General features: G+C 39.2%; 1 protein-coding gene across 1 annotated transcript in view; it reads left to right on the top strand.

Annotated features, from left to right (window-relative positions):
- The window catches only part of COL11A1 (collagen type XI alpha 1 chain), a 232,216-nt gene that overhangs the window by 86,431 nt on the left and 119,111 nt on the right, over window positions 1-26,674 (top strand). The window contains exons 13-26 of the mRNA XM_084637779.1: window positions 251-334; window positions 1,347-1,403; window positions 5,190-5,243; window positions 6,979-7,032; window positions 7,146-7,199; window positions 7,811-7,864; window positions 14,835-14,888; window positions 15,017-15,061; window positions 16,573-16,626; window positions 16,723-16,767; window positions 17,157-17,210; window positions 17,689-17,733; window positions 23,253-23,306; window positions 26,057-26,101. Of these exons, the coding sequence (XP_084493905.1) occupies window positions 251-334; window positions 1,347-1,403; window positions 5,190-5,243; window positions 6,979-7,032; window positions 7,146-7,199; window positions 7,811-7,864; window positions 14,835-14,888; window positions 15,017-15,061; window positions 16,573-16,626; window positions 16,723-16,767; window positions 17,157-17,210; window positions 17,689-17,733; window positions 23,253-23,306; window positions 26,057-26,101 (753 nt within the window). The remainder of the gene's footprint in view (window positions 1-250; window positions 335-1,346; window positions 1,404-5,189; window positions 5,244-6,978; window positions 7,033-7,145; window positions 7,200-7,810; window positions 7,865-14,834; window positions 14,889-15,016; window positions 15,062-16,572; window positions 16,627-16,722; window positions 16,768-17,156; window positions 17,211-17,688; window positions 17,734-23,252; window positions 23,307-26,056; window positions 26,102-26,674) is intronic.

Genomic DNA, 26,674 nt, shown 5'->3' on the forward strand with positions numbered 1-26,674 from the left:
GAAATTTTACCTTTTATTTATATAGGAGCAGAACTGGGCTCAAATTCTGTTAATGGTAACTTAATATTCATATTGGAACCAGTGGGTCTTATTTTACACTCTGCTGAAGTTTAATGAAGTGACACCAGATTAAAAGTGGAGTAAAGAATCTGGCCCAATACCTTAAGCAGCACTATCTGTAGCTACAGTGAACAAATATGTCTTTAACTTGGCTAATTGTGAATTCTTTTTTTGTGTGCGATATTTGTAGTTCCGCTTTGGTGGAGATGGTGAGAAGGGCCCAACAATCTCAGCTCAAGAAGCTCAAGCCCAAGCTATTCTTCAGCAGGCAAGGGTAAGAATGTTAAACTGGAATAAAAATAAAGCAGCAAATACAGAGGAGACTTGTGTGAAGTTGCCTGTTATACAATATATGTATATATATATATATATATATATATATATTGGGGGAGAGAGAAAGAAAACATGAGATAGATGCAGATGATATAGATGTTTGAGTGAAACACTGAAAGCAGAAATGAAAAAGAACGTTTCAATAAGTCGTGAATATTATATATACACACACATACACCCCCTCACACCCACACGCGAGACATTGATTCACGCATGAATGTTAAGATGAAAACTGTGGGAGTGAGGACAACAGATTTCATAGGCTTGCCACAGCAGCAGAGCAGCAGAGCATCTGACCAGAGTTGTGGAGGAATTTGGGATGACAGGTTGATGAGCTGTCCAAATCAGCTTAGTGTCTGTCTTCCCTTGATTAATTCTGGAAAGTGTAATATGCCCTCTGGAATGTGTATATGTATGGTGACACCAGCATGCTTCATTCTCGCTGTGTGGTCCAAATGGTTTAATTGAGAGATAGAAGCAATCATCAGTGTGGGATAGCACAGAAGAAAGTGGCTTAAAATACTAAAGTGTCTTCTTTAGTCCAATAGAAGAACACTTCTTAATTGCAAAGACAGACATCCAGTTCTTAGGGTTACCAGTGGTTTATTCCTACTGAAAATATACTGATTTTATGAGAGTGGAGGACAAACTTAGTATAAATTTGTATGCATGGTCTGTTATAGTCTCATTTAGTAAACAGTAACTGACACAATTGCTAAGTGATATATTTTATGCATCACACTTGTGACAGCTTAATACACACAATCTTTTAAATATGGGTTGCCAGTTGCTAAGCTCAGCAAAATAAACATCTACTCATGAACATGCAGTTATAACCTTACTTACCAGCCACTAGCATGAATTAATTACTAATAATCTGGCCATGCAATGACTATTATGTAATTTTTATAGCTTCCCCTTGAAATATGTTTTTTATTTTCATTTTTTAACAGATTGCTATGAGAGGGCCACCTGGCCCCATGGGACTCACTGGAAGACCAGGTCCTGTGGTATGTTAAACAAAACAAGGATAAAACACTGAATACACAAGAATTAAAAATGCATGGTCCAAATTCCTGCCTCACTTACATCAGTGCAATAAAAGTGATTTGACTGGGGACTTCATTGGTATAATTAAGGCCAGAATTTGAGTCCATATTCTTTTCCTGGGTCCTAAGTTCAGCCTGTAAGCTAATTTAATGTTTTGTCTGTATGGATAGAGTACACTTTAAAACTTGTGAATGTCTTATATAACTAAATAAGCCTGTGCAGTTAGATAACTGCACCTTTCAGTATTCAGGGTGTTTACTATGGAAAATATTAGGAACTGAAAGGAAATGCTGCAGAATAATCTTACCTGTTTATCGTAGGTAAAGTAAGTCAGTACTGTAAATTGGCACAACTCCCATTGACTTCTAAGAGAGTTGTGTCTATTTACTTCAGGGCTGAATTTGGTTCACAGACTAATATTGAATGATTTTGAAGGATATTATTGTCACTGTGGTTATAAAAATATTCTGAGTTCAGTACCCAGTCTGCAGCAAACAAAAGGGACAGCTTTTTAACAGCAAGCATATCAAATAGCTTTTAGGTCACCATTACATTTGCTACTGTGATCTCTACACAACATTTTAAAAGGATAGCATGTGTGATAACAGTGGAGAATCAGGTAGGAGGCTCTGCGCTTTGTAAATCACCTGACCAATCTTGTAATTATAATTTCCTCTTTTAGGCAATGGGTACATTGTAGACTCAAATAATTCACAAAATGCTGTAATTTAGCATTTATCATGTTTCAAAAAGCCATTTAAATATAGCAACAACAATATAAAATAACTGCTGGAACTAAGATTATAGACTTTGTAGAAAACAAGTCTTTTCTAAAATTATCTCAGGTGATTATATTTATCCTCTTCGATCCAGACAGTAGGGTTTTTCTCTAGACTAAGTATAGCATCCATATTTGGAAGGATTCACTGAGTTTGGAAAGCAGTATTTAGTCTGTTTTGTTGGCATGGCTAAGTTGGCAAATATTTTGCCTGTTTTGTGATTATGATGATCGCTAACTGCTGTATTTTATCAATGTGTTTTGCAAAACAATGGATGAACTGCAGCACAAAGAGAAAGTTTAACTCTCATAATGACACAAAACAAACATCTTGTTGTAAAATATATACAAAAGCATGCTTACCATTATTTAATAGCAAAGCAGATTATTAATGTAGAACAGGTATCCATGAAACATTCCTGAGGTGGTATAATTGTAACATCAGGAGTACAAACACTCTTCCTCCATCTTTTTTGGCCCCTCATTGCCTTTATGTGCTACCTCAGAAACAGCTCATTGTTGAGTGGTAACATTGTGACGTCATGGTTAAGTCACTTCCCCAGCTCCATCTTTCTACCTCCTTTTTCCCCCTACTGTCATCATCTCCCTTCCTAATTCATAGCTCACTGGATGAAATATTCATCAGCAGGTAGGAGGGGTAAATGGACAACCACATTTTATCTGTCTTCTATCGAATCCACAGACCAGGCTCTTAACCCTATTACTGCTGCCATGTATTGTTCTAGTAGCACAGAGTAGCCAAAAAGCTGTCTTAACTGTACCCCCTCCGGATTCCTTTTGTGAATGGGAAATCCCTTGGGGTGGCTTGGTAGCCTGTGGCCCCAGCATCATGTAGCTGTGAAGGACCCTTTCCTCACCAAGTTATGCTGAACCCCAAAAGGCCAGTCCCAAGGATTGGCACTTTCTGTCTATCTAGGTAAAACTGAGTGGTTTCAGCTGAGTCTCAGTTAATAAAAATAAACAAACAAATAAATAAACAATTTCAGCTACAATCACTGGGCTTTAATTGTAACTTTGAAACAGATACACAAGGGAAAATTCTTCAGTGGCATAACTCTCCCAGAGTCAATAGCATTGACATTGTCTGTCAGCAGAGAGCTTGACCCGCAGACTTTTGGTTGATCACAGTTTGGAAAATTTCATTACATTTATAATAAATCAGAATAAATTGGTGCAAGGTAACAAACCAATGGATACCCTATTTCCACTGGTGTAAATCAAGAGACAAGAAGATCGCATTCATTACATACTATCATTACCATTATATAACTGTGGTAACACTGAATCCATTTGTAAAGAATGGTGCAATATTGCTAGTGTATAGTTCTGTTTACTGATAGTCCTGGCTACATACCACCAACAGTTTACATATTAGAAGCATTGGTGGCTCTTTGTATGGGAAGGCTAGGGAATGAACCACATTAATAGCTATTTTGCCATCAAGCCACCAGGAGGCTCTAGAAATCCAGCTCTTCTGATCTGGCAAAATGTTAGGCCAAGGTTTCCAGAAGTGACTAGTAATTTTGGTTGCCTCAGATTTTAGATATCTCACCTTGAAATATCTGAAAAAGGACCTAATTTACAAACATTGCTGAGCACCTGTCCTCTGAAAGATCAGGCCCCTTGAACAATTCTCAAGTTGAACAATTCAAAAACAAGGCTCCCAAAATCACTAGTCATTTCTGGAAGTCTTGACCTTAATCTGTCATGTATTTTGCTAATTTAATTTTGAGAACACCAATTAAATACATTAAGAATCATATTAAATGTATTATTAAAAATCACTTTTCTTAGCATAGCAGAGTTGTAGTTACATTAAGTGTTAGCATTCACAGTGTTAAAGTAGATTATTTATCCTTTTTTTGTCTGAGGTTGTTTCCACTGATTGTGCAAATGTAAAACCGTTTAAAAACTAGGTTGGTACAGAGAAACCTGTGCTAACAGTCATCTGCTGACTATGGTCACCTGTCCTAGTGGGAAGCAACAACTCAGGTCTGGTTCTTGCCTCACTTAGGGCTTGAACCACTGACTTCAGTTGGCACTAGATCAGGACCTTAGAGCAATTTCTCTTCATTTCAGTAGGAGAATCAGACCCCCAGTCTCAGCAAAGTTTGTATAATATTAAGTACACAATATTTGGTGCCAACTATTCAGTCAGAAATGCAGCAATCCTTTGCGCTTCTTAGTAGGCTTCATTCTATTTGTATACTCTGTTGGTTACTCTTTTTGAATTATGTTGGTATGTTTTTCAGTGGAACAAATATTAATGGAAAAGGCAAAGAGATTGTGAAAAACGTTAGGCCAGATCCTAGCTACTCTGATTTACTCCAGCTGAGGATCTGGTCTAGTACTGTTTTTAAGACCCAGAATAATATTATGAGATAGAATACACTCCTTGCTTATTATTTACTCTGAAATGTTGTGTCTCTATCTGTCTGATGCTATAACAGTGTAGAAATATAGTTATACAGATTTGTCACAGGTCATTGTAATCAATGGAAAGGCTCTTATTGACTTCAGTGAGGTTTGGATCAGGCAGTCAGATTGTGCTTTATTTCTACAGTTGCACAAGGGTGCCGAAAATCCACTTTCAGGACTTCCTGTCTCCTCCTTGATGCAGGAAGCAGACATGTTTTAATCATTCATGTTCTCACTGAGCTGATATTTACCTGGCAAACATTAATATAGAACACAGTGGACAATGCCTGGTCCAATTTAATTCGATGGATTTTTAACATTTACTTTGATGAGACCAGTATTTGGCCCCAAGTTTGCCAGACTTTTACAAAATGATCTTTCAGGTACTGTAATCGCATAGGATGGTTTCATAATAGCTAAGGAAAAAGTGTTTCTTTTCTGTAATTAATTTCTAGAAATAGCTAACAGTTTATCCTGTTAAAGTTTAGCTGGATAATTAAACTCACTGTATTTTGCACTTGTTACATAGGGCGGGCCTGGCTCACCAGGTATTAAAGGAGAAAGCGGCGACCCAGGTCCCCAGGTACAATACAACATCCTTTCATTTTTCAGTATATTACCTTTTCATGCTTTGCAGCATACAAAAATACATTCCCATTTGCAGCATATGGAAATAGCATCCCTCTATTGGAGAGCAATCAGTTATGTGCTTTTTACATATAATTGAAGGTGAATAGCTTTTCATGTACAATGCTGCAGCAAATGAAACAGTTACCTAGATTGTTCATTTTAAAATGTGAAAGTAACAAGCTGCCCTTCTGTAAAGAGGACCAATTATCACATGTAGAGTGTCATCTCTTGAAAACTAGTTTTAAAATTGGTGCTGGAAGCTCTTTGCTCTGCTCTGTACTGTACATGCTCATAAGTACCATTAGCATCAATGTCTGCAGTCATATGACCTTGGGCTGTGATATGATCAAAACTCATAAACTGAGCAGGGTTTAACTTGACTAGTAATTAAACAGGAAATTTCCAAGAAAAACTTTGACACTGGAAGAGGTGGTGTTGTTGATTCTATGGATGATCCCTTTCCTTCTTAGTAATTACTGCATCAATCTCCCAGCTTGATGTTAGAGAGCACTGGCCAGTTTAAAGCACTGGAATCTTTAAACTTAGACCCAAAACTAAGGTCATAAGCACTTGTGACCAGTTAAGAAACTATGACATTTTTTTTAAAAGTCTGTAGTGCGAACACCTGTCACCTGGCCAAATGCCAACTTGGGTACACATATTTAATCATGTATTAAGTAACTATCCTAGAATCCACCTTGGCACTAGTACAGAAGTAAAATATTACAAATAGCTGATTAGTCTTTCATTTTTTCTGCCTACATTTCCAGTGTGGTCCCTTGTTAGTTTGGGGTTTTTTTCTATTTCTTCTTGTGGTCAGGTGAAGCTGTCCACCAGCTTGGACAGTCAGCCATGTCCTGAACTGATATGACTGGGTCCTTTGCCCCCTCCAGTACTTCAAGTTCACAGCACTCCCTTAACCTCAGGGAGACCACAGGGCCAGCCTGCCCCATTGCAGCCTTCTACTGCTGCTAAGGAAACTGTTAGTTTCTCCTAGCCCTCCTCCTCCCCTTCCAGAGCTAGGTCCCCACTTATGTCTTCCAACTGGGAATCAGAGCCAGTCATTAGCTGCTGCTTACCTGGTTCCCAACACATGTCTGCTGGGCTTCTCCTTAGATCAGGGTTTGCTACTCCCTGGCTCTGCAGGCCCTTAAAGGGTCAGACCATCCTGCTGCATTGCCCTAAATTATTGGGTACTGCTTCTGAGGCCTTTTTCAGCTGACATTTCCACCCAAGGTGCATATTGGTTTTGGACAAGAGTGCTCCCTTAGAAACACCTAGAACTGCCCTCACGAGAATCACATGTGCATGTGAAAGCAGAATGAGGTGTGCAGTCTGTGAAATACTTTGGAATCTCTCTGGATAAAATGTGCTGTGTAAATATAAGTTCTCATTAAATATAGGTGAATTTAATTTTAACGTGGCTAAAACAAGATTTGTAAACCATGGCACTGAGATTTTCAAAGAAATTTGGATTTCACGGGATTTGGATGCTCTGTTTTCATCACAAATTAATAGGAAGTGGGGACTCCCTTAGATAGCTTTGAAAAATCACAGTCTTGGTATTCAACACCATATTCCTAAGTTGTTGTTTAGCTGAGATGTTTGGCAGTTTTGTTTAGCTAGCTGTTCTAGCTTTTTGTTGCCACATATAGTATGATTTTAAAGATTGTTTTGTTTACATTCAGGGTCCTCGAGGTATTCAAGGTTCCATTGGTCCAAGTGGGAAACCTGGCAAAAGAGTGAGTAACATATATCTGGTAAAAAAATTAAATTGAAATCCAAATGAATTAACGCTTTCTCTTTACTCTGGATGTCAGTTGTTGGCATCTTCAAATGTTTGTATTCTTTTCAGGGTCGTCCAGGAGCTGATGGCGCTAGAGGAATGCCAGGAGAACCTGGTTCAAAGGTATGAGATCTGAGGTCATATTTCAGTCATGGTATGGATGATGCACATTTTAAATAGGCATTAATCTGCCCTCCACCACACTGAAAATGTAAAAACAATGTAGAAAGCTATTCTGCAATGAAAATATTGATGCTTCAGATAACCAGATAAGAGGCAAAAGTTGAGCATGAATCATCCATTTAAAAATATGGTAATTCATGGTAATGGACAGCCGTGTAACGTTTAAGTAATTTGATTCTTTGGGCTTGAGTCTGATCTCACTTAGGCTGCTTTTTTTTGCATTGGTGTAACTGTATTTTCTACAGCAGAGCTACTTCTGATTTATATCAGTATAATGTGTGACTAGAGTCAAGCCCTTTGTCTTGATGTTAAATTTATAATGGCATAATTACAGTGGAGTGTAAAATCTGGTGCACAACGGCTTCCTCTGCTTTGATGCGCACAGGGCCAAATTCTGATGTTCAGATGTATGTGCTCAACTCCAAATGACTTGCTGAGATGTGCACATGTGTCCATGGGTAGAATTTAGCCCACAGTGAGCTGGTGTAATTTACTAAGAATATTACAAAGTGTAATAGTCATTTCTAAGTCTCTATTTTTTTCTTTCCTAGGGTGATAGAGGGTTTGATGGTCTTCCTGGTCTACCTGGTGATAAAGGTCACAGGGTAAGATCAACATGAATGTTTATATGAAAGCTTATAAAAATGTAGTAGTAGTAACATCACCTCATTTTAAAAAATAACATAGGACTGTGGAGAGAGTTAAGTCAGAGAACATGTCAGAATTTCATGTTGCAATATAGTGTCAGAATTGTATTTTTACAAGCATATCATGTAAAGACTTCAGTAATGTGAATTTATAGTTAACGATCCACATACATATTTTTTATTTAAATATATTTCCAGAATTTGGGCTAGATTCTCAATGGGTGTAAATTGAAGTAGTTTCCTTAAAGTCAATGCTGATTTACTTCAGCTGCCGAATGGGTTGAAGTTGATTATTAGAAGAAAGTTGCAATATACTAGTGTACAAGTTCTACACTGAGGATGTACGTATCCTATGACCAGTGTGGTCATGGGGCTCATTTCCATGATGTTTCAACAGGCAGGTTTTATGCCCGTGGCACCTTCTCTTCTCCGGGACCTCTCATTGCAGATGGGGAATTGAGATCACACAAAAAGTCTGTGGCACAGCAGTGAATTGAAGCCGGGTCTCCCTTCCACTAGGGCAGTGCCACAACAACAGGCCATCCTTTTCCCCTTGCTTTGAGGATACACAGAATTTAACAGCTCTGAACACAGAGTAATGCAGAAAGTTTTGCAATTGTTTGTTTGTGTTCATGGAAAACAACATCCTTGACTTGCAATTTTTTTTAAACACCATTAAAAAGGCTTTCTCAAACAAAGTAGCAATCAAGAATACCTACAATGCTAAACTCTATTGCTTATTGACAAAGACTGACCCCTGGTCTACACTAGGACTTTAGATCGAATTTAGCAGCGTTAAATCGATGTAAACCTGCACCCGTCCACACGTTGAAGCCCTTTTTTTTGACTTAAAGGGCTCTTAAAATCGATTTCCTTACTCCACCCCTGACAAGTGGATTAGTGCTTAAATCGGCCTTGCCGGGTCGAATTTGGGGTACTGTGGACACAATTTGACGGTATTGGCCTCCGGGAGCTATCCCAGAGTGCTTCATTGTGACTGCTCTGGACAGCACTCTCAACTCAGATGCACTGGCCAGGTAGATAGGAAAAGAACAGCGAACTCTGGAATCTCATTTCCTCAAGAAAAAAGGCGCGAAACGATTGTCTTCTGCTGCTTTCACGGAGGGAGGGAAGGAGGGAACGGGGGCCTGACGATATGTACCCAGAACCACCCGAGACAATGTTTTAGCCCCATCAGGCATTGGGATCTCAACCCAGAATTCCAATGGGCAGCGGAGACTGCGGGAACTGTGGGATAGCTACCCACAGTGCAACACTCTGGAAGTCAACGCTTGCCTCGGTATTGTGGAAGCACTCCGCCAAGTTAATACACTTAATGCACTTAGAGCATTTTCTGCAGGGACACACACACTCGAATATATAAAACCGATTTCTAAAAAAAACGACTTCTATAAATTTGACCTCATTTCGTAGTGTAGACATACCCTTACTCAATCCAAACACTTCAAATATCAACATTCCAGAACTTGGAGAAAGACCAGATCTGAGAGCTAAATCTGGTTGTGTCTGGCCCTGTATAGCAGTTGTGGTGGAAGAAGTCATCGTCTTGGTATGCATCCCTATTGCAAGCGCTAGTCACAGCTGCACTTCCCTGTGCTCTCCTGAATGTGGTTCTCTTGCTAGTTCTCTCGTAAGTCTTAGCCACCACAGAAGGAACAAGAATAAGGCAGGATAATGATTCCACCCTCTTCGTGGGTGGAGCTAGCGAACCACGGATGGAAATATATGCTGCAATTTTCGAAGGGCTTGTGTAGCTACACTTCCCAGGAACTCGGGGAGACATTGAATACTCCACATATGCCTACAGTGTAGTGTGTTGTAGTAGTATTGGAAGTTGTTCTCCTCAGTCCTGTTTGTACTTTTAGTACAATTCACAATTCTCTCAATCATTTTTCATCAATTCCTTTCTTCCTAGAGAATAAAAACAAGCAGCTCTTTGCCGATTTGAAATGTTGGTTGATCGGTAGGTGGCCAGTAGAGGGTGCCAGACATTAAGATCTAGTCCTGTGATACTAATTAGATCTACCCACAGGCCAATTTGAGAATATAATATCAAGAAGTGGGCCATTTGCGCAGAGGCTGACAAAATAATAATAATAAAAACCTTTCAGCTGCCAATCAATAAAGACCTTGACTGCAACATAAGTATTAGTGTTTCTGTCTTTTAACGAAGTTTATAAATCAACATTATTACCTGTGTTTGTGGCAATCTCTAATGGGACAGGTGATATCAACGATCTCTGGCAAGCTTTGTGGAGACAGGTTTATAGGAGGTCAGGGCAAAGCATATGCACTGGTAAAGATGCTCATCTGTCAGATGATTGCGGTGTTGGTTTTTTATAATGTTCATGGTAGAAAACCTAGATTCACAGAGGTACATTGATCCGAATATCGTTAAGAGATGGCTAGATTATGGCTATTCTGAAACTGGTCAGCATATTGAGTCAGAAATCACAAAGTCCCATTTCTCTGAATTTTTGTCTTCAAGATATCTGAGCTCTGGAGCTTAACAATTTCTAATTTAAAGGCACCTTCATCAATTGAATCAAGAACATTCTTGGCTTCAGCAGGGCAGAGTTCATCAGTAGGGACAAAAAACGGACCACGAACAAATAAAAGCAAATTCTTTGGAATTTTAAAATTCTCAAATCACATTTTAAAATTTTTGATGAATAGGAATTCCTGCATCAATTTCATCGATAGCAACTACACACAGTGTGGTGAAGTGCAACATCTTTCCTGTTAAGTTTGTCTGAAAGATTTCAAGGTTCCTCTGAAAGGCACACATTTTTCCAAACAGATCCCTGAGACTGCTTGCACACCCTTGGAGCTGCAAATTAGGGAATTCAAGTTACCGGTTTTATCACACAGAAAATCTACCTGTGACATAGAGGGGACTTCATTTATAAATTCCAGGAACTCATGAGCTATGTTGGTCTTGTAGTTTGAAAGAAAATCTATTATTTCTTTTGGAAGCGCACAATCTCTCTCTATCCTATTTAATCAGCGAACGTATTATGCTGCAACAGGTCACTGTATTTGGCTGAAACATCTTGTAAAAGAGTTTTAAAAAATGAAGTTGCAAGGTAGAAGCTGAATGTATCTTGTTAGCCAATCTCCTCACAATACCCATTGTTTTTCTTAAGTCCCCTGACAATTAACTGCACAAGACAGTCTGGTGAATGATGCGATGAAGTGTATTTAATGAAGGATTTATCGCTGCCAAATGTGAAGCAAAGCCCTTCTCTTTCTCTGTCATAGAGGGACCTCTGTCTGTAACAAGCAAGTTTACTTTCTACAGATCTAAACCAATTTTTTCAAAAAAGCCTTTAACTTTTCAAAAATTATCTCTCCTGTTGCATAGGTTTCTAATGGTAGTAAGCACAAAAATTCTTCCTTGAACATTTAACCATCATAAAATCTAACGAACAGTGATAACTGGGCAGTGTCACTTAAATTGCTTGATTCGTCCACTGCAAGAGACATGCTGGCATTTTTAAAATCAGAAACCAGTGTTAACAAATAAACCTCCTAAATTACCTCCAATCTTTGCACTGTTGTGGAATCAGACAGGAGAACTTGCTTCACACGGTTCACAATGTCATCTTTTATTTCTGGCAAAAAGCTCCTTCAGCATTTCCAATGTGCTCTCCTTCACAAGCTCGGCATCCAGGACAGGCTTTTTCTTTTTTTAGCTATTACCAACGTTTTCGAAGAGAAGTAGCAGTTGCTTTTTCCTCTACAGTCGCTGATGGTGTGAGAATGACATTTGAAGTGTGCTACAAAGACGTCAGAGTTTTCAGTTGTTTCACATCTTGCAAAACTGCCAGGAGGATAGGCCGTATTGAAGTTACCAAGCTTTGATTCAATGTGATGCCTCATGTTGATGATCTCACAGATAGAGACAGTGGTTTGGAATATTAAACGCAAAGGTTTTGCGTTTATATGAGGTGGCGTAAATAGAAAATCCGCTGACCAGTTTGGGTTGAAACCTCAGTTTTTGCTATCAACTTGGCAACATTTACTCCCACCTGCCTTCATTTTTGGCTCAATTTCCATCACTAATGGAAAAAAAAGGTTGGCGTCTGAGTTCAGTCGTAGCTGTTGCTATCTCAAGAACGTAAGATCCAGTAAGCAGGGCTTCCTTTGTGCCTGGACTTACTGGGGCTGAGCCCCAGCACCTCTAGGCTTGGCAGTTCATAGCTCTGGCACCTCTGGACTCCCCGGCCAGCAACCGCTACTCTCCAGCTGTCCAGCTCGGAAGGCAGCACTGCCACCAGCAGCAATATGGAAGCCAGGGTGACATGATATGGTGTATGGCCATCCTTACTTCTGTGCTGCTGCTGGTGGCTCTGCCTTCGGAGCTGGGGGCCCAGCCAGCAGTCGCCACTATCTGGCCACTCAGCCATTGCTTAATTTGTGCCGGGGCTTGCTGAGGCTCAGCCCTGGCATTTCTTTCATCACAAATGAAGCACCGCCAGTAAGTTACTAAGGAAGGCGTAGGCATAGGCATAGGCAGTGCATCACTGTTTGTGAATTTAATTATAAACATTGTTTCAAGGTGAGCTGGTGGGCCACATAGGAAGCCTTGGCGGGCCACATTTGCCCCCCGGCCGCCTACTGAGTATCACTGATCTAATCACTGTGCATATCTCATGTATCCTCTGAAGACTGAGTAACCCTTCCAGAGTTGACTTAGGGTGGAGATTTATGTCTGCTTTCTAATATGGCATAGCAGAGCTGGCAAACTTTGAGACATTTAATTGTATGGTGAAAGAAACCTTTTTTGTTCTTATTCAGAAATATAGATAGCGAATTCATATTTTTTAAACAAATAAAGAAAGCCTTTTCAAGTCTTCCATCCCATTGCTTGGGAATCACTATAATACTTATATTAAAATGGGAGTCCTCTAAATATTTAGAAAGTATGACAAATCTGAAAGCAGTCCTATTCAAAGCCAAAGCAGATAGCTGCAGCCCTTCAGATTCATGTGTAGTGAGAGGACATAATGCAAGGAGCTATTTGCATAAACATTCATAGAATCATAGAATATCAGGGTTGGAAGGGACCTCAGGAGGTCATCTAGTCCAACCCCCTGCTCAAAGCAGGACCAATCCCCAACTAAATCATCCCAGCCAGGGCTTTGTCAAGCCTGCCCTTAAAAACTTCTAAGGAAGGAGATTCCACCACCTCCCTAGGTAACGCATTCTAGTGTTTCACCACCCTCCTAGTGAAAAAGTTTTTCCTAACATCCAACCTAAACCTCCCCCACTGCAACTTGAGACCATTACTCCTTGTTCTGTCATCTGCTACCACTGAGAACAGTCTAGATCCATCCTCTTTGGAACCCCCTTTCAGGTAGTTGAAAGCAGCTTCAAATTCCCCCTCATTCTTCTCTTCCGCAGACTAAACAATCCCAGTTCCCTCAGCCTCTCCCCATAAGTCATGTGTTCCAGTCCCCTAATCATGTTTGTGGCCTTCTGCTGGACTCTTTCCAATTTATCCACATCCTTCTTGTAGTGTGGGGCCCAAAACTGGACACAGTACTCCAGATGAGGCCTCACCAATGTTGAATAGACGGGAACGATCACATCCCTCGATCTGCTCGCTATGCCCCTACTTATACATCCCAAAATGCATTGGCCTTCTTGGCAACAAGGGCACACTGCTGACTCATATTCAGCTTCTCGTCCACTGTCACCCCTAGGTCCTTTTGTGCCAAACTGCTGCCTAGCCACTCGGTCCCTAGTCTGTAGTGGTGCATGGGATTCTTCCGTCCTAAGTGCAGGACTCTGCACTTGCCCTTGTTGAACCTCATCAGATTTCTTTTGGCCCAATCCTCTAATTTGTCTAGGACCCTCTGTATCCTATCCCTACCTTTCAGCGTATCTACCTCTCCTCCCAGTTTAGTGTCACCTCTGTATTCCCTGTAATAAAAAAAACAGAGTGGAAAAAGAGAAATAAATCCTTTTCTACTGTAGTTATATTTTATCTGCAAGAATACTGATGTTGTTTTTAAAAAAAAAAACACCAACCTTTAGCATATTCTTTTTAGGAATAAATGTCACTTAACACATAGGAAGCTGCATTCTGTCTGCACCAGCAAATGTTTTTGAACAATGTTAAGGCATAGCAGCATGTAGAATGTAACTCAGCTTGAGGCAACAAAGGTGCAGTTAATAGAACCTCACTATCTCTCTTAATGACCCCACAATCACAATGAACAGTAGGGCAGTGGAATAAATACCTGCCATCCCTTATACAAGAGTAAATAAGCAATCACCTAAACCTCCCCAGCAGCACTCTGAAGGAGAAAAGGAATGGAGACACTCAAGAGTCATTCCATATAACTCTTCTAGGATTCACAGCTGTGGTCAGCACCTTGGAGACACTGCTAAAGCTAGAAGAATCAGCATGAACACTTGATTTTTATTCAGTCCTATAAGGAGATCACTGATTAAAAATCCCCTCTCCAAAAAGAGCTCAATCATTTGTGTTTAAGCTATGCAGCACACTAGCCTTCTTTAAAAATGAGAAAAGAAAAATAAATCCTAACTACATCAGTCCAAAATCTGCTGAGGCTTTGTGTACATAGGCCTGAGAAGCCCCAGTGTGGCCGTTCTTATGGCAGAACCCAGCCTTACATGCAGTAATGATGATATGATTACTGAACATTTCTGAAATGTTAATCCCTCCTCACATTAATCTGATAACAGATTTTGGATCCACCTCTAAACGAAAACTTCTGCCAAGTAACATGTAGATTTGTACCTGTTTGCTATTACAGTGAAGATGTTCTGATATACTATTATGCAGCTAAGGTGGTATTTCATTTTCCCATCTCTTGTTGTTTGAAGCCAGAGTTGTAACCTGCATTATTTTAATATGGCTTTCTTAATTCTATAGGGAGATCGTGGCCCACAAGGACCTCCTGGTTCACCCGGTGAAGATGGAACAAGAGTATGTTACTAGTAACTTCAGCTCGCTAATACATACAACAACATCTAAAGAAAGTCCTCCCAGAAGAGGAATATTTTGGTGATGTATACTCTTCACGCTAAACCTTCTATTCCTTTTAATAATGACAGGGAGAAGATGGAGAGGTTGGACCCAGAGGTCTCCCAGGTGAAGCTGTAAGTAAAGCTTTTTTACTGTTCTATTTCTGGTATGCAAGCTGACTGTTTTGCAGAACAAAATCGCTCTAAGATTTTCATTCATTTCTACTAAGCTTTTCCCAGAGGGAAAAAAATGGCAGTTCTGTATGGAGAGTAAACAATGGGCTAAATTCTTCTGGGGTGTAACTCCACTAACATGACTGGAATTATTCATGGATGAATTCAGTCCACGGTACACAACTTCCAAATCACTGGACCTGATCCATATCTCATTCACTCTGGTGTAACTGCACTGACTTCAGTGGACATACTCCTGATTTACATGAGCACAGTGAGGTCACAGTCCGCCTATTGACACCTCTAGGGATATTTCACAACAGTCTGTTTTTAGTGAATATTTGGCTGCAAAATTTCACCCCAATTCCCCCCCTTGCCCACACTGCTTCTCTTTATTGTATATTTCACAATTGTTACATGTCCAAGAATTCCACTGATATCAGTAGGAATTCCACTGGTGCTGTGACTGCAGAACAGAGATCTGCCGTGCAGGCAAGAGATCCGGGGCCTGGCTCAGAAAAGATAATTTTATCCTAAATATCTGACATATGGCCCTTCCAGATACAAAGTGGGTGTAAAATGCTACTGAGTCAGAATGATAGTAATTTGCATCCTCTTCACACATAATGAAACAGAGAGGAGAACGAGGCCTGCCTACTTCAGCCACAGGGTCTGATGACACAAATAATGAAAAACAAAATGCAGTTACTCTGTAGAAAGTTAAAAATACCACTAGGGAACAAATTTTGCTCCCCCTCCTCAGAAGAATGGTCCCATTGATTTCAGTGGAATTGCTTGTGGGAGCAGGTCTGCCCTTCTGCTTGTGGAAGAGTTTCCATTTGTTTATTATACAGAGAAAGACTACAAATGAGTAATTTTCAGCTATCTAGCAGAGATTTTACTACCAAGAAAGGTAGCACTTTCCACAGCAATACAGAACATGACAGAAATAATTAACACCACCTTGTTTTCATTAAATACATAAATAGTCAGCACCCAGATCAAGTGACTGTGGAAGGTGCTGCACCAGTGTTCAGGGCAGTGGCAGAGACAAAATCTCCCCCTCCAACCTTTCTCTGGTATGAAAGACAGAGCTACTCGACAGCAGGCTCCTTCAGTCCATATTGACAGGTTTCAGAGTAGCAGCCATGTTAGTCTGTATTCACAAAAAGAAAAGGAGAACTAGTGGCACCTTAGAGACTAACCAATTTATTTGAGCATAAGCTTTCGTGAGCTACAGCTCACTTCATCGGATGCATTCAATTGGTTAGTCTCCAAGGTCCCACTAGTACTCCTTTTCTTTTTGTCAATCCATATTGTGCTCCCAATACAGGGCAGAGGTTAGGAGGGTCCCATGTAGCAGTGAATCCTTTTGTCAGGCTACACTGCCTCCCTTCCCCCTACTCCTGTAGTCTATCTGCTTGTAAGGAGGAATTGCACCCACATTTTTATGAATTGTGTCTTCTCTTCAGGGTCAAAGAGGACTACTGGGCCCCAGGGGCACACCCGGTCCCCCAGGACAACCTGTACGTATAGCATAAAGAGTAAGGTATTTTAAACATGCAATTTCCAGTAAAAAATAATTCCGACCAGTGTTGCCTCTATTTTTGTTCTTGTTGCAGGGTGTTGCAGGTGTTGATGGCCCCCCAGGTCCAAAAGGAAACTTGGTAGGTACATAATTAGGGAAATAAACAGAGGTTTGGGATTGTCAAAATCCTTCCCCTTCCCTACCCCGTCACTGTTTAATCTAAAATTCAGATTCCTCTTGTTGTTGTATTGAAAAGAACAGCCTTGTGTATCATCTACTCAAACCTAAATTCTGCCCTCATTTAACCTCCTGTAGCCCCCAGACTCCAGCTCTCAGGGTGGAATTAGCCCCACATTAATAAAATGTTGATGATATAAATGAACTTGAAAATCAGACTAGAGAGACGGTTAGTTGGTAAATTTAAAAGATGGAAAACACAGAGATGTGCCTGTATTACTTTAGGCCTGACAATGAAGATTTGTAACACAGAAGCCCAAACCTAATGCCTCTGTATTTTTTGCATGGTAGGGTCCTCAAGGGGAACCAGGACCTCCTGGTCAACAAGGAATCCCAGGTCCACAAGTAAGTGTTCAGTAACCCACAGGTTATACCACATTCCTTTAAACAAATGTTTAATGAATACAGATTAGCATAAGGTTAGCTTTTCATATGCAGGACTGATAAAGCATGAAGGATTTTATAAATAATGCTGAAAATGTGCATAGTGCAGTGGGAGCAGAATTTTAAAGCAAGCTTGCAGAGGGCTTTTTCATTTGCAAGAAAAATGACTCATTCAGTGTTCCTGGAATGCCAGCAGGAAGGGCCACACCTGTAGGAGGGTTCTGAATAGGATCCTGTTACAGACTTGATGCCAGAAGAGTAGCCTGTGCAAAAAGCTCACACAAAGCTTCTTATCTAACTGGTTTAATCCCCCCCCACCCCCGACCCCCACACTTATATTTGCTGCTATGTTTAAACAGATTAATGAGGGCTCTTTAATAGGGAAAATGTATGTATATTGTTATCCCTGATTTCTCACACACTGGCTTCTTTCTAATAGGGGCTTCCTGGTCCACAAGGTCCTATTGGAGCTCCTGGTGAAAAAGTACGTTATAATGTTATTCTGGTATTTCATAATCAGTGTATCCATGTAACAGCCTCTGGTGAAGTAGTTAAGAGCTTTGCTTTATGTTTAGATATTAGACACCTACGATCTCAAACATAGCAGAATTCCCTAAAAGCACCAAGTAAAATAATGAATAATGTGGGCCTAACTCTCTTCGCATTTACACCATTTTTTTTCACCAGTGTAACTTTCTGAATTTATTCTTGATTCATGCTGAAGGTACTAGGATCAGAATTTGGCCCATAGCACTAAACTGTTCATGATTAAATTCAAATAGACTCAGACTGCTGGGCTATAAAAAAAAAAAGACAGTTTTTCAATTTAAATGTATTTTCTATAAAATTAAATTCTCTTTCATCTCCTATACTTTTAAAATATCTACCTCTTTCTTTAAACTGCGGGCCTGATTCTGCTCTCATTTACACTGATGGTATATTGGCATAACTCTGGAGTTACACTGGAGTAATTTTGGTATAATTTAGATCAGAATAAGGCCCTATTTGTTTATCCTTGTGTTTCCTGAGCAGTAACATTCTGCTACAAGTTCTAATTATGTCCATTTCAAATTTCACACTCCTAGTAATTTTCTCCTTTCCTCTTTTAGATCCCTGATTGATTCCACTCTGGTTTCCCTCTCATTCGTGGTTTAATATCTTCCTAGTGTTCTAGTATTTCACTTCTTAGTGGAAAGGATTGAAGGGGATTTCAGGAAACAATACACAGACTTCCTACCTGCCTGTCTTCCCCAGAATGTTATTCTTGGAAGATGGCTGTGTCCACAACATATTCATTCCACAATCCATCACGAACGCATAGCACACCTTTCAGCAGTCAGAGGTTCGGGGCCACACAGCATGGTCTCTGCCACTTTATCTTGATATGTTTCTTTCAGATAATGTGACCATTTTTCTGTTTCTGAAGTGCCAAGTACAGGTCAGCTATGTGAAGTAAAAAAGCTTTTTTCCCCTCCACTGAGTTGTATATATTTATTGTAGAAACAATCATGCCATCTACATTTGAGCAAAATTCCCACTGTAGTCGATGGGAGTTTTGCATGAGAAAGAATCGCAAAAACTGGCCTTGCATGCTCCTCTGTTCTTGCATGGAATCACTCGGATTTTAAGTCTTTTATCCCATAGTCGTTCATACTTTGTCCCTGATATCTATATCAGATAGCTTAGAGGTGTAAACTAATTGTATTTTGTATATGCAACACCTACAATATATTGTTTATGGGTTTTTCACAACAGTGATTCACTTAGGGGATGGTTCACTAGCCATTATAATAGAGATTACAAGGATAAATAGGCTGAAAAGGTGTGAAGTAGTTTGTTTGTTTCCTACCTATCCATATACGTACCTTATTTTTTGAGTTTTCTTGGCTTGGTAGTCTTTTCTGTTTTTGAGTTTAATATTAACGCAAATGATCTGGCAAACCAGCTTGTTAGCTTTGTTACATTGTAACTTACTGCTAGGTAGAAATGTTATATTTGTTCATGGGTTAAAGGTAGATATCCCAAAGTTAATGAAATTTCTTAAATAAATGTACTGTAGCAGTGACAGATGTCACATTTCATATTAAAAAATCCAACCTTCGATCTTCATCGTTATTTCCACTAGTTTCTCCCTACAAAATAGAAACCATCTTGCACCCGCCCAGCATTATATACATTTCTATGGGCTACATACCCTCCCAAAATGTCAGAGAGACAAGAGTTGAGTTGATATGGAATGTGTTACATTTCAGCTGTAGTCAACCAATTTTTTAAAAAATCACACCTTAAAGACATAACCTTGCATTTGGAATAGAGTGGAGTCAGACCACCACAAAGGCAGAAATTCTACTGGAGCTCCCTAGAATGCAAGATAACTTTGTTCACTGCTACACCTCTTCAAGGAGTACAGCATACTCCAGCCAGTGTCCTAGGCCCACTCAATGTGCTGGTGAGGAGTGGAAAGAACAGGGCCATGCCCTGCCTCATTCCCACTCCTTTGGGATCTCTTTTACCCATGTGGAAGCACAGAGATTGTAATGCCAAGCACAAGAATTACAACTATAAGTGGCCTTGTGTGGGGCCTGTACAGGAAGATGACTTCAGTAAATTAAACACTTACATGCATAAGGCTTTATATGCTGGATAGACTTCAGAGTATATTGGCTTGTGCAGTATAAACTTCATGAGCTGAAGGAAGCACGCTCTCCTCTCTCAGGTGGCCATAGGCATCCCTATGCAAAAATAAGTTTGACATCCTGAGACTACACACTCTCTGTTGCTCCAGTCCGTGTAGTGCTTACACACTCAACATGGACCGAGAGTCATCTTAGAAACACCATATCTGTAAGTTCCATAATTGTCCCTGAGTATCTCAGAATAATAGCCCCAATTGGGCCTACTGGGAGGGGTTTCAGACCAAGGACTCTGGACTTGGTTGTGCCAGAAGAGAGGAATGGCACTTGGAGAGAAGGAAGAATGCAGGCCACTCAGGAAATTAACTTTTATATGAAATGCCTGCAGGAGTCTACTCTCCTAGAAACTTTTCTGTGTACAAATTGCCTTGCACAAGTGAATTGTATAAGAAGAGGTTCTGGCAAGTAAAATATTAAAAGGAAGTTTTTCCACCCAAACCTGCCCCCATAGAATGATTCCCCTTTCCAGAGTCATCTCTAAAGTTTTCCATGTGAAACTCACCAACATCTAAAGTTTTCTCCTCCTAAAACATACTGGCATCTAAAATTTTCCCTGCTTACGTTACATGTTGGCATCTCTGATATTGGAGGACCAAGCAGTGACATTTGAAATATTGATAGAAACCTTTCCCTCTGACACTGAAAGCTTTCCCGGTCCAAACCCAGTCAGCATTATTTGTCTATGCTCAAACCCAGTCACATCAAAATTTTCCCCCATCTAAACCTGCTAATATAGGTTTCCCTCACAAAAGTTTCATAACAAAATTTTAGGTGCTCTCTCTTTTAGGATCAGGCTCACACTAATAGATCCAGATTTTCTTTAAAAGTTTGCGTTGATTTGAGGCAATATATTTAGCACAGCCAATCCATCAAGATTACTCATTCTCGAGGGCCCAGTCCTGAAAAGGAACTCATGGGTAACTCTGCTCACATGGGCAGTCCAAGTGGTTAGCTGCGAGAAAAGTTTCTCAGAGGTATAAGTGTATGAGGGATGTAAAAAATAGCAGCAATCATATTGCTGCCAGCATACCAGAATATACCCAGATGACTAATTAGAAACCTAGCAATCTTAGGTCAGTGTCTTGCACTAATACAGGAATGCCTGTTTGATCTCTTGCTTCCTCTTTGGTAAACCTATGTACTGAGAGTGGGCACACCCACAGACTGGGCATGGACAGGACAAAGACCATAAGGACACTGATGATTTTGTAGGAGTTGCAGTTGATGAATGCTGTGATGCCATGATGGTACTAAATAAGAAAAAATGTCCAATAAAAAGGATGCATTTGTCATTATCCAGCTAATGTAAATTGCCCTGGGTGATGATGACTTGGATGTTACTAATTTTAATTTGGTCTGTTGATGTTCATTACAGGTTGACTCACATAGGTTTTGATAATGCATTTGTGATTAAAGTATCATTTTGTTTTGTTTGGGCTACATATTCTTGAAACTCTTGGGAACGAATGTTGCCAATTTGCTTTGCTGCTCTTACGTGGTGTAGACATAGACATGGTGGTTGGAGACTAGGACCCAACCTGGGTGGGGTTTTTTTGGTATAATAAAATTTCTAGTTATATAACATGGATTTTTGGTTGACGGACAGACATCAAACACATCTCTTGTGACTCTTTGAAGATCATCAGCTAACCTTTCATTTCCAAAAAGTCACATTCTGTCCTGCCATGCACACAGCTTACCCTCTAAATGTAGCTTTGTTTTTGTGTTTGAAACAGTTCAAACCAATGAACAGCCAGTTCTCACCCCTGGGTTCTGTGACTCACCTACATCATTCAAATTGTTCTTGCTTTGCAACTTTAGATGCTAAGGCCTCTGGCCTCCTCTTGATTATGGTTGATATCCTGGCCCCTTTAAGTCAAAGGGAGTGTGCTATTGACTTCAGCGGGGCCAGGATTTCACCCTTTGTCATTTTCTGTTCTTTGGATATTACTTTGTATAGTGAACAATACATCATATTTCTCCACTTTTTTCTTCCATGTCTTTGTGTATACATTTTAGGGGTGATTGATATGTGCAACAGTTACATTCTCTCCATCATAACTGGGATGGTCCATTTCTAAATGTAACTTTTGCCTTGTTTTTCCTCCTTGTGCCCTTAATTTCTCATCTGCCCAATGATACTTTGTGAAAAACAGTGCATTTTTCAAATGGCCTCTAGTCAATCATCTTCTCTCTTACAACCCAAATAAACATATTTTTACATCTTTCTAATTTGCATATTCATTGTATTTGGAGACATTTTCAAAAAGAAAAGTTGGTAAAAATGATGGTGAATCTGAAAACTGATGCTGAATGTACTTTGATGCTGACGTTTTTCACACAATTCTGTAAAAGAACATTATTTTCTGGATGTTATTTTTTCTCATTTCATCACCTCAGTTTAACTGGGAAATAACATGTTATTCCTTCTCCCTCATCTGTCCTTTCTATTTAATTTCCTTCCCAGGTGCCTGTGCTTTTGTTTAGTTTTTCTCATTCATGCTATAGCAGCTGCTTACTACTCTCTGATCTAACTTCAGACAGCACTGTTTTGATGATTAACATGGTTATAGGAATCTCACACTTTCTGAGGTAAAAGGCAACTTAGTTTAACATTACAAATGGATATTTCTGAGGTACTGGTGGTAGTCAGGTGGAGCAAGTATTTCAGTATCCAACTATATCTAGTTGAAATATTTAAAGCCAGAAGAGAATCCAAAAGGAAATACTTTTTTCACACAATGCATAATTAGTTTGTGGAACTCATTGCCACAGTATGTTGCTGAGCCCAACAACTTGGAAAGATTCAAAGAAGGATTGGCTGTTTATGTGGATAACAAAAATATTCAGTCATAATATTGATAACACAAATTTTGAAAGGGAGATAAAACCTCATGCGTCAGGCCTTAAGTCTCTAACTATCAGGAATAGATTATCTGGTATCTGTCCTCTGAGGGATTTCTTGCTCCTTCCTTCTTCAGGGACAGGATACTGGACTAGATGGACCATGGGTCTGATGCCATATGGCAATTTCTCTGCTCCTTTCTCATTTGCACTAGTGAGCACTGAGAGTAACTTTTTTGAAGTCATTGGAATTGTTATGGATTTACACTGGTGTAACTGAGATCAGAATCTAAGTCTCTGGATCTAGCTTTTGGAACACTCTCAACTTTTATTTTTTCCCATCACTTTGTATGCTTTAACATATTTCTTTTTGTTCATAGTTAATTTATTTGTTGTAACCTATTTTAGCTTGAGCAACCTATTTGTTAATATTATTCCTAAAATGTATCCTTTTTGTTGTGTTTAGGGACCACAGGGCAAACCTGGCCTTCCCGGACTTGCTGGTTCTGATGGGCCTTCTGTAAGTAATATAGTATTTTGTCCTCTGAATGTCTACATTCTGTTCAAAATCAGTATGCAGTTTTGGGTCACTGCATGCAATGTACTGCATTACAAGAAGAAAAGAAGCAGTGCTCTTAGTTGGGAACAAACTTGTAAAACCTGTGTATACCTCTGTATTATTTGAACTTGAGGCATTATTAAAGTTAGGGGGCTGCTAACATTTGCTGAAGCCCTTTTAAAAATGTGGACCTTGATAATCAATTATGCTTGTAACATGTGCCAATAGCCGGGGAGACATACAGTGGATCAAATCCACTGTCTCATTTATGTCAATGTGGCAGTGTAAATGGGGGATAGAGTATGTACCTATGGCCACCAGGAAATGCTCTTGATTAAGGGATTTTCTCAGCTGGCATAAAGCTGGTTACACCTTACTTCCTCACAGCTCCTGATCAGGGCATATCAAGGGAGTGGACCCCACTCTTTCAGGTTCTTCATGGGGGCAGGATTACCAGAATAAGAATCTTCTGAACATTAGGAAACTCATCTTCATGTAAGCGCTTACCCCCATGAGTTACTGAACTGACATGAGCAGCTCTACTAAACTCAGTGAACACCCAACAAAGATTCTTACTTGAATAAAATTACTTACATTACTGTTCAAAATCACGCCCTAAACCTAGTAACTATAAAACCAGTACGCCTAATGACAGATGAGAGAGAGAAAAAGAGAGCTTTCTTGTATCAAAATGTTTATGTTTTTACCTCCAGTAAGGGCCACTTAATTGTAGGCAGCACAATTCCTTATACTGTCCCCCTCAGTCCTTTCCCCACTATGCCATTTTCTCATATAATAATCTTTCCCCCTTTCCTAGGTCAAATTCCAAGCAAAACTCTCAATGACCTCAACAGGAATTTTGCAAGGTTAAGAACTATAGACGTTGTCCCAGGGGCATTAAACTAGAAAAAATGAACGTATTATGGATACAGAACTGCATCCATGATCGTCAATCTCCCTTTTGCCTGCTATTGCAGCACATCCATACAGACTGTTGGCAATGCATATTATAGCATCGTTGGAGATTCCAGTTAGACTTGAATCTTTGTCCACTTGTGCAAGTTCTTCTGGCTTCTGAAAACTCTCAGCCCTTACAAACATCACTGGTATTTGAAAACCTGCATTTTGTTACACATAAAAATCAGAAATAAAGACAAATGCAGTGAAGAATGAATAAGCACACGTAGTGTTTGCATGTGTATGTGTGTGCCCGTGCTTGTGCATGAACCACTGCCTGCACCCCACCATCTGCCTGACAGTCATCTCCCTACCTTGTGTATGGGTTTGTTTGGTAGAAAGGTAGGGCAGGCAGGTTAAGTCGCTGAAACTCTTGGTAAGCATCACCCCTGACAGAGGTAGCATTATAGAATCACAGACTTTCCATGCAGGGTAAGTAGTTATAACTTCGCGCACAATAAGATCATCTGCTTGAATATTAGTTCAGATTTTCAAACCAAGATGCATTTGTTTGAGTAAAACTGAAAAAAAAAATGTTAATGCTGTTTGAGATGAGCAAGACAATAAGTTGTTTCTACCTATCTGATATTCATCCTTCTAATCAATATTGTAGAATGCATATATATATATATATATATATATATATATATATATATATATCACTTACTTTTATCTATTTAAAATATGCTATTAATGAAAAGTGTGTGTGTATATATATATATATATATATATATATATATATATATATATATATATAATTAATAGCATATTTTAAATTCATATTATCAGCTAGAAAACTAAACATAAAAATCAGAAGTTTATCAGTTAAGGATTGGCAGGTATTTAAAAATCTGATATCAATTAACATACTGAAAACACTTTTTGAAAGTTAATACCACCAAGAAGCTAATATGTAAGAAGTGGCTACACGTACAGCAAAACTAAAGATTTACTATACCCTTCAAATAAGAGTGGATCTACACAAAGTAGAAAAAGTGTTACTTGTTGATTTCCTCAAACTGTAATCTGCCATTAACATTTTAAATTTCACTTTAGTGTAATTTTTGGTGACAGATCAAAAATAAATAATCACTGTTGTCTCCCACTGGGAATGCAGTGAGGAATTATCCTTTCGAGTGATCTCCCTTTCTCTCTCTCACACACCCACAAAAGCTTAATTCTTGGGCTACATTTCTAGTGGGAGCTTTATATAACTATAATGATATAGAATTTAAACAGTAGCAGCCTGCACCCCTCAGAAAGTTTTATTTTAAAAGTAAGCAATGATTTAAAGGAAAAGCATTTAATTAATGCTATAAATGAGACTAGATCAATCTCATTATAGGCCTCTCAGACAACTCCTGAAACCTTTTTATATGGTTTAGGGATTTCTGCATGAAGTTGTATCATATAGGCTCTTTCAAAACACTAAAGTAATCAAATCAGAGTGTGTCTTAGATTAAAAGACTCCTGCAGTTGAAATATTAACTGGATGTGATCAAAATATTGCTTAATACATTCCCAATAATACAACTACTGTCCAGATTTCTCTTTGTTATGTAAACTAGTTATATATTAAAACAGTAAATCTATCCTCAAAATCAAAAGGTGTATTTTTCATGCTCTAATCCAGAAACAGGGCTGGATTTGGGGTCATCATGATGTTCAATTATTTAAAACCAATTTATTTGTATAATGAATTGTTTTTCATGAAGAGCATATTTTCCAAAAAATATTTATCTTTCTGTAATCAGGGTCATCCTGGCAAAGAGGGTCAGTCTGGAGAGAAAGGTGCTTTGGTAAGTTTCAAAACTTCCATAAACATGTGCCTATTCAATTTGTATTTATTTGTTTATTTAGTAAATTTGTCAACCATGTAATCTGTTGCTCTTACAGCTATTGGGATCATAAGTGATAGAAAATGCATCACCCATTCACAGCATGTGTGTACTGACAACCATATTTATTGAGTGCCAATCTGTGAACTCCACAAGCAGTTTTACTTTAACAAGGCACTCTATTTATATTTATTCATGTCTACTCAGGATTTAATAAACTGTCACATGTTTCAGACAGATAACTTGCAACTTCTTTGAGTTTGCAGTTTTATAGTGTGTGCTACATGCTGAGACTATTGAGAGGCTCTGTGAGGGGGGTATAGCAAAACACACACAATCAATGGATTTTTCAGTCACTTGCAGCAAGCCAGTGGAAAATAATTTCTTCATTGTAGTGAAATATTTAAAGGGTTTGTAAAGTTCCCTGCCATGTTAAGGCCAGATTCTGAAACCCTTACTCATGCTGAATAACACACTACTTCCCGAGTAGTCCTACTGAAGACAACGGAGTAAAGTACTATACATTATAAATAG

The sequence above is a fragment of the Lepidochelys olivacea genome (assembly GCF_965140295.1).
Source record: "Lepidochelys olivacea isolate rLepOli2 genome assembly, chromosome: 8".
Classification (NCBI taxonomy): Eukaryota; Metazoa; Chordata; order Testudines; family Cheloniidae; genus Lepidochelys; species Lepidochelys olivacea.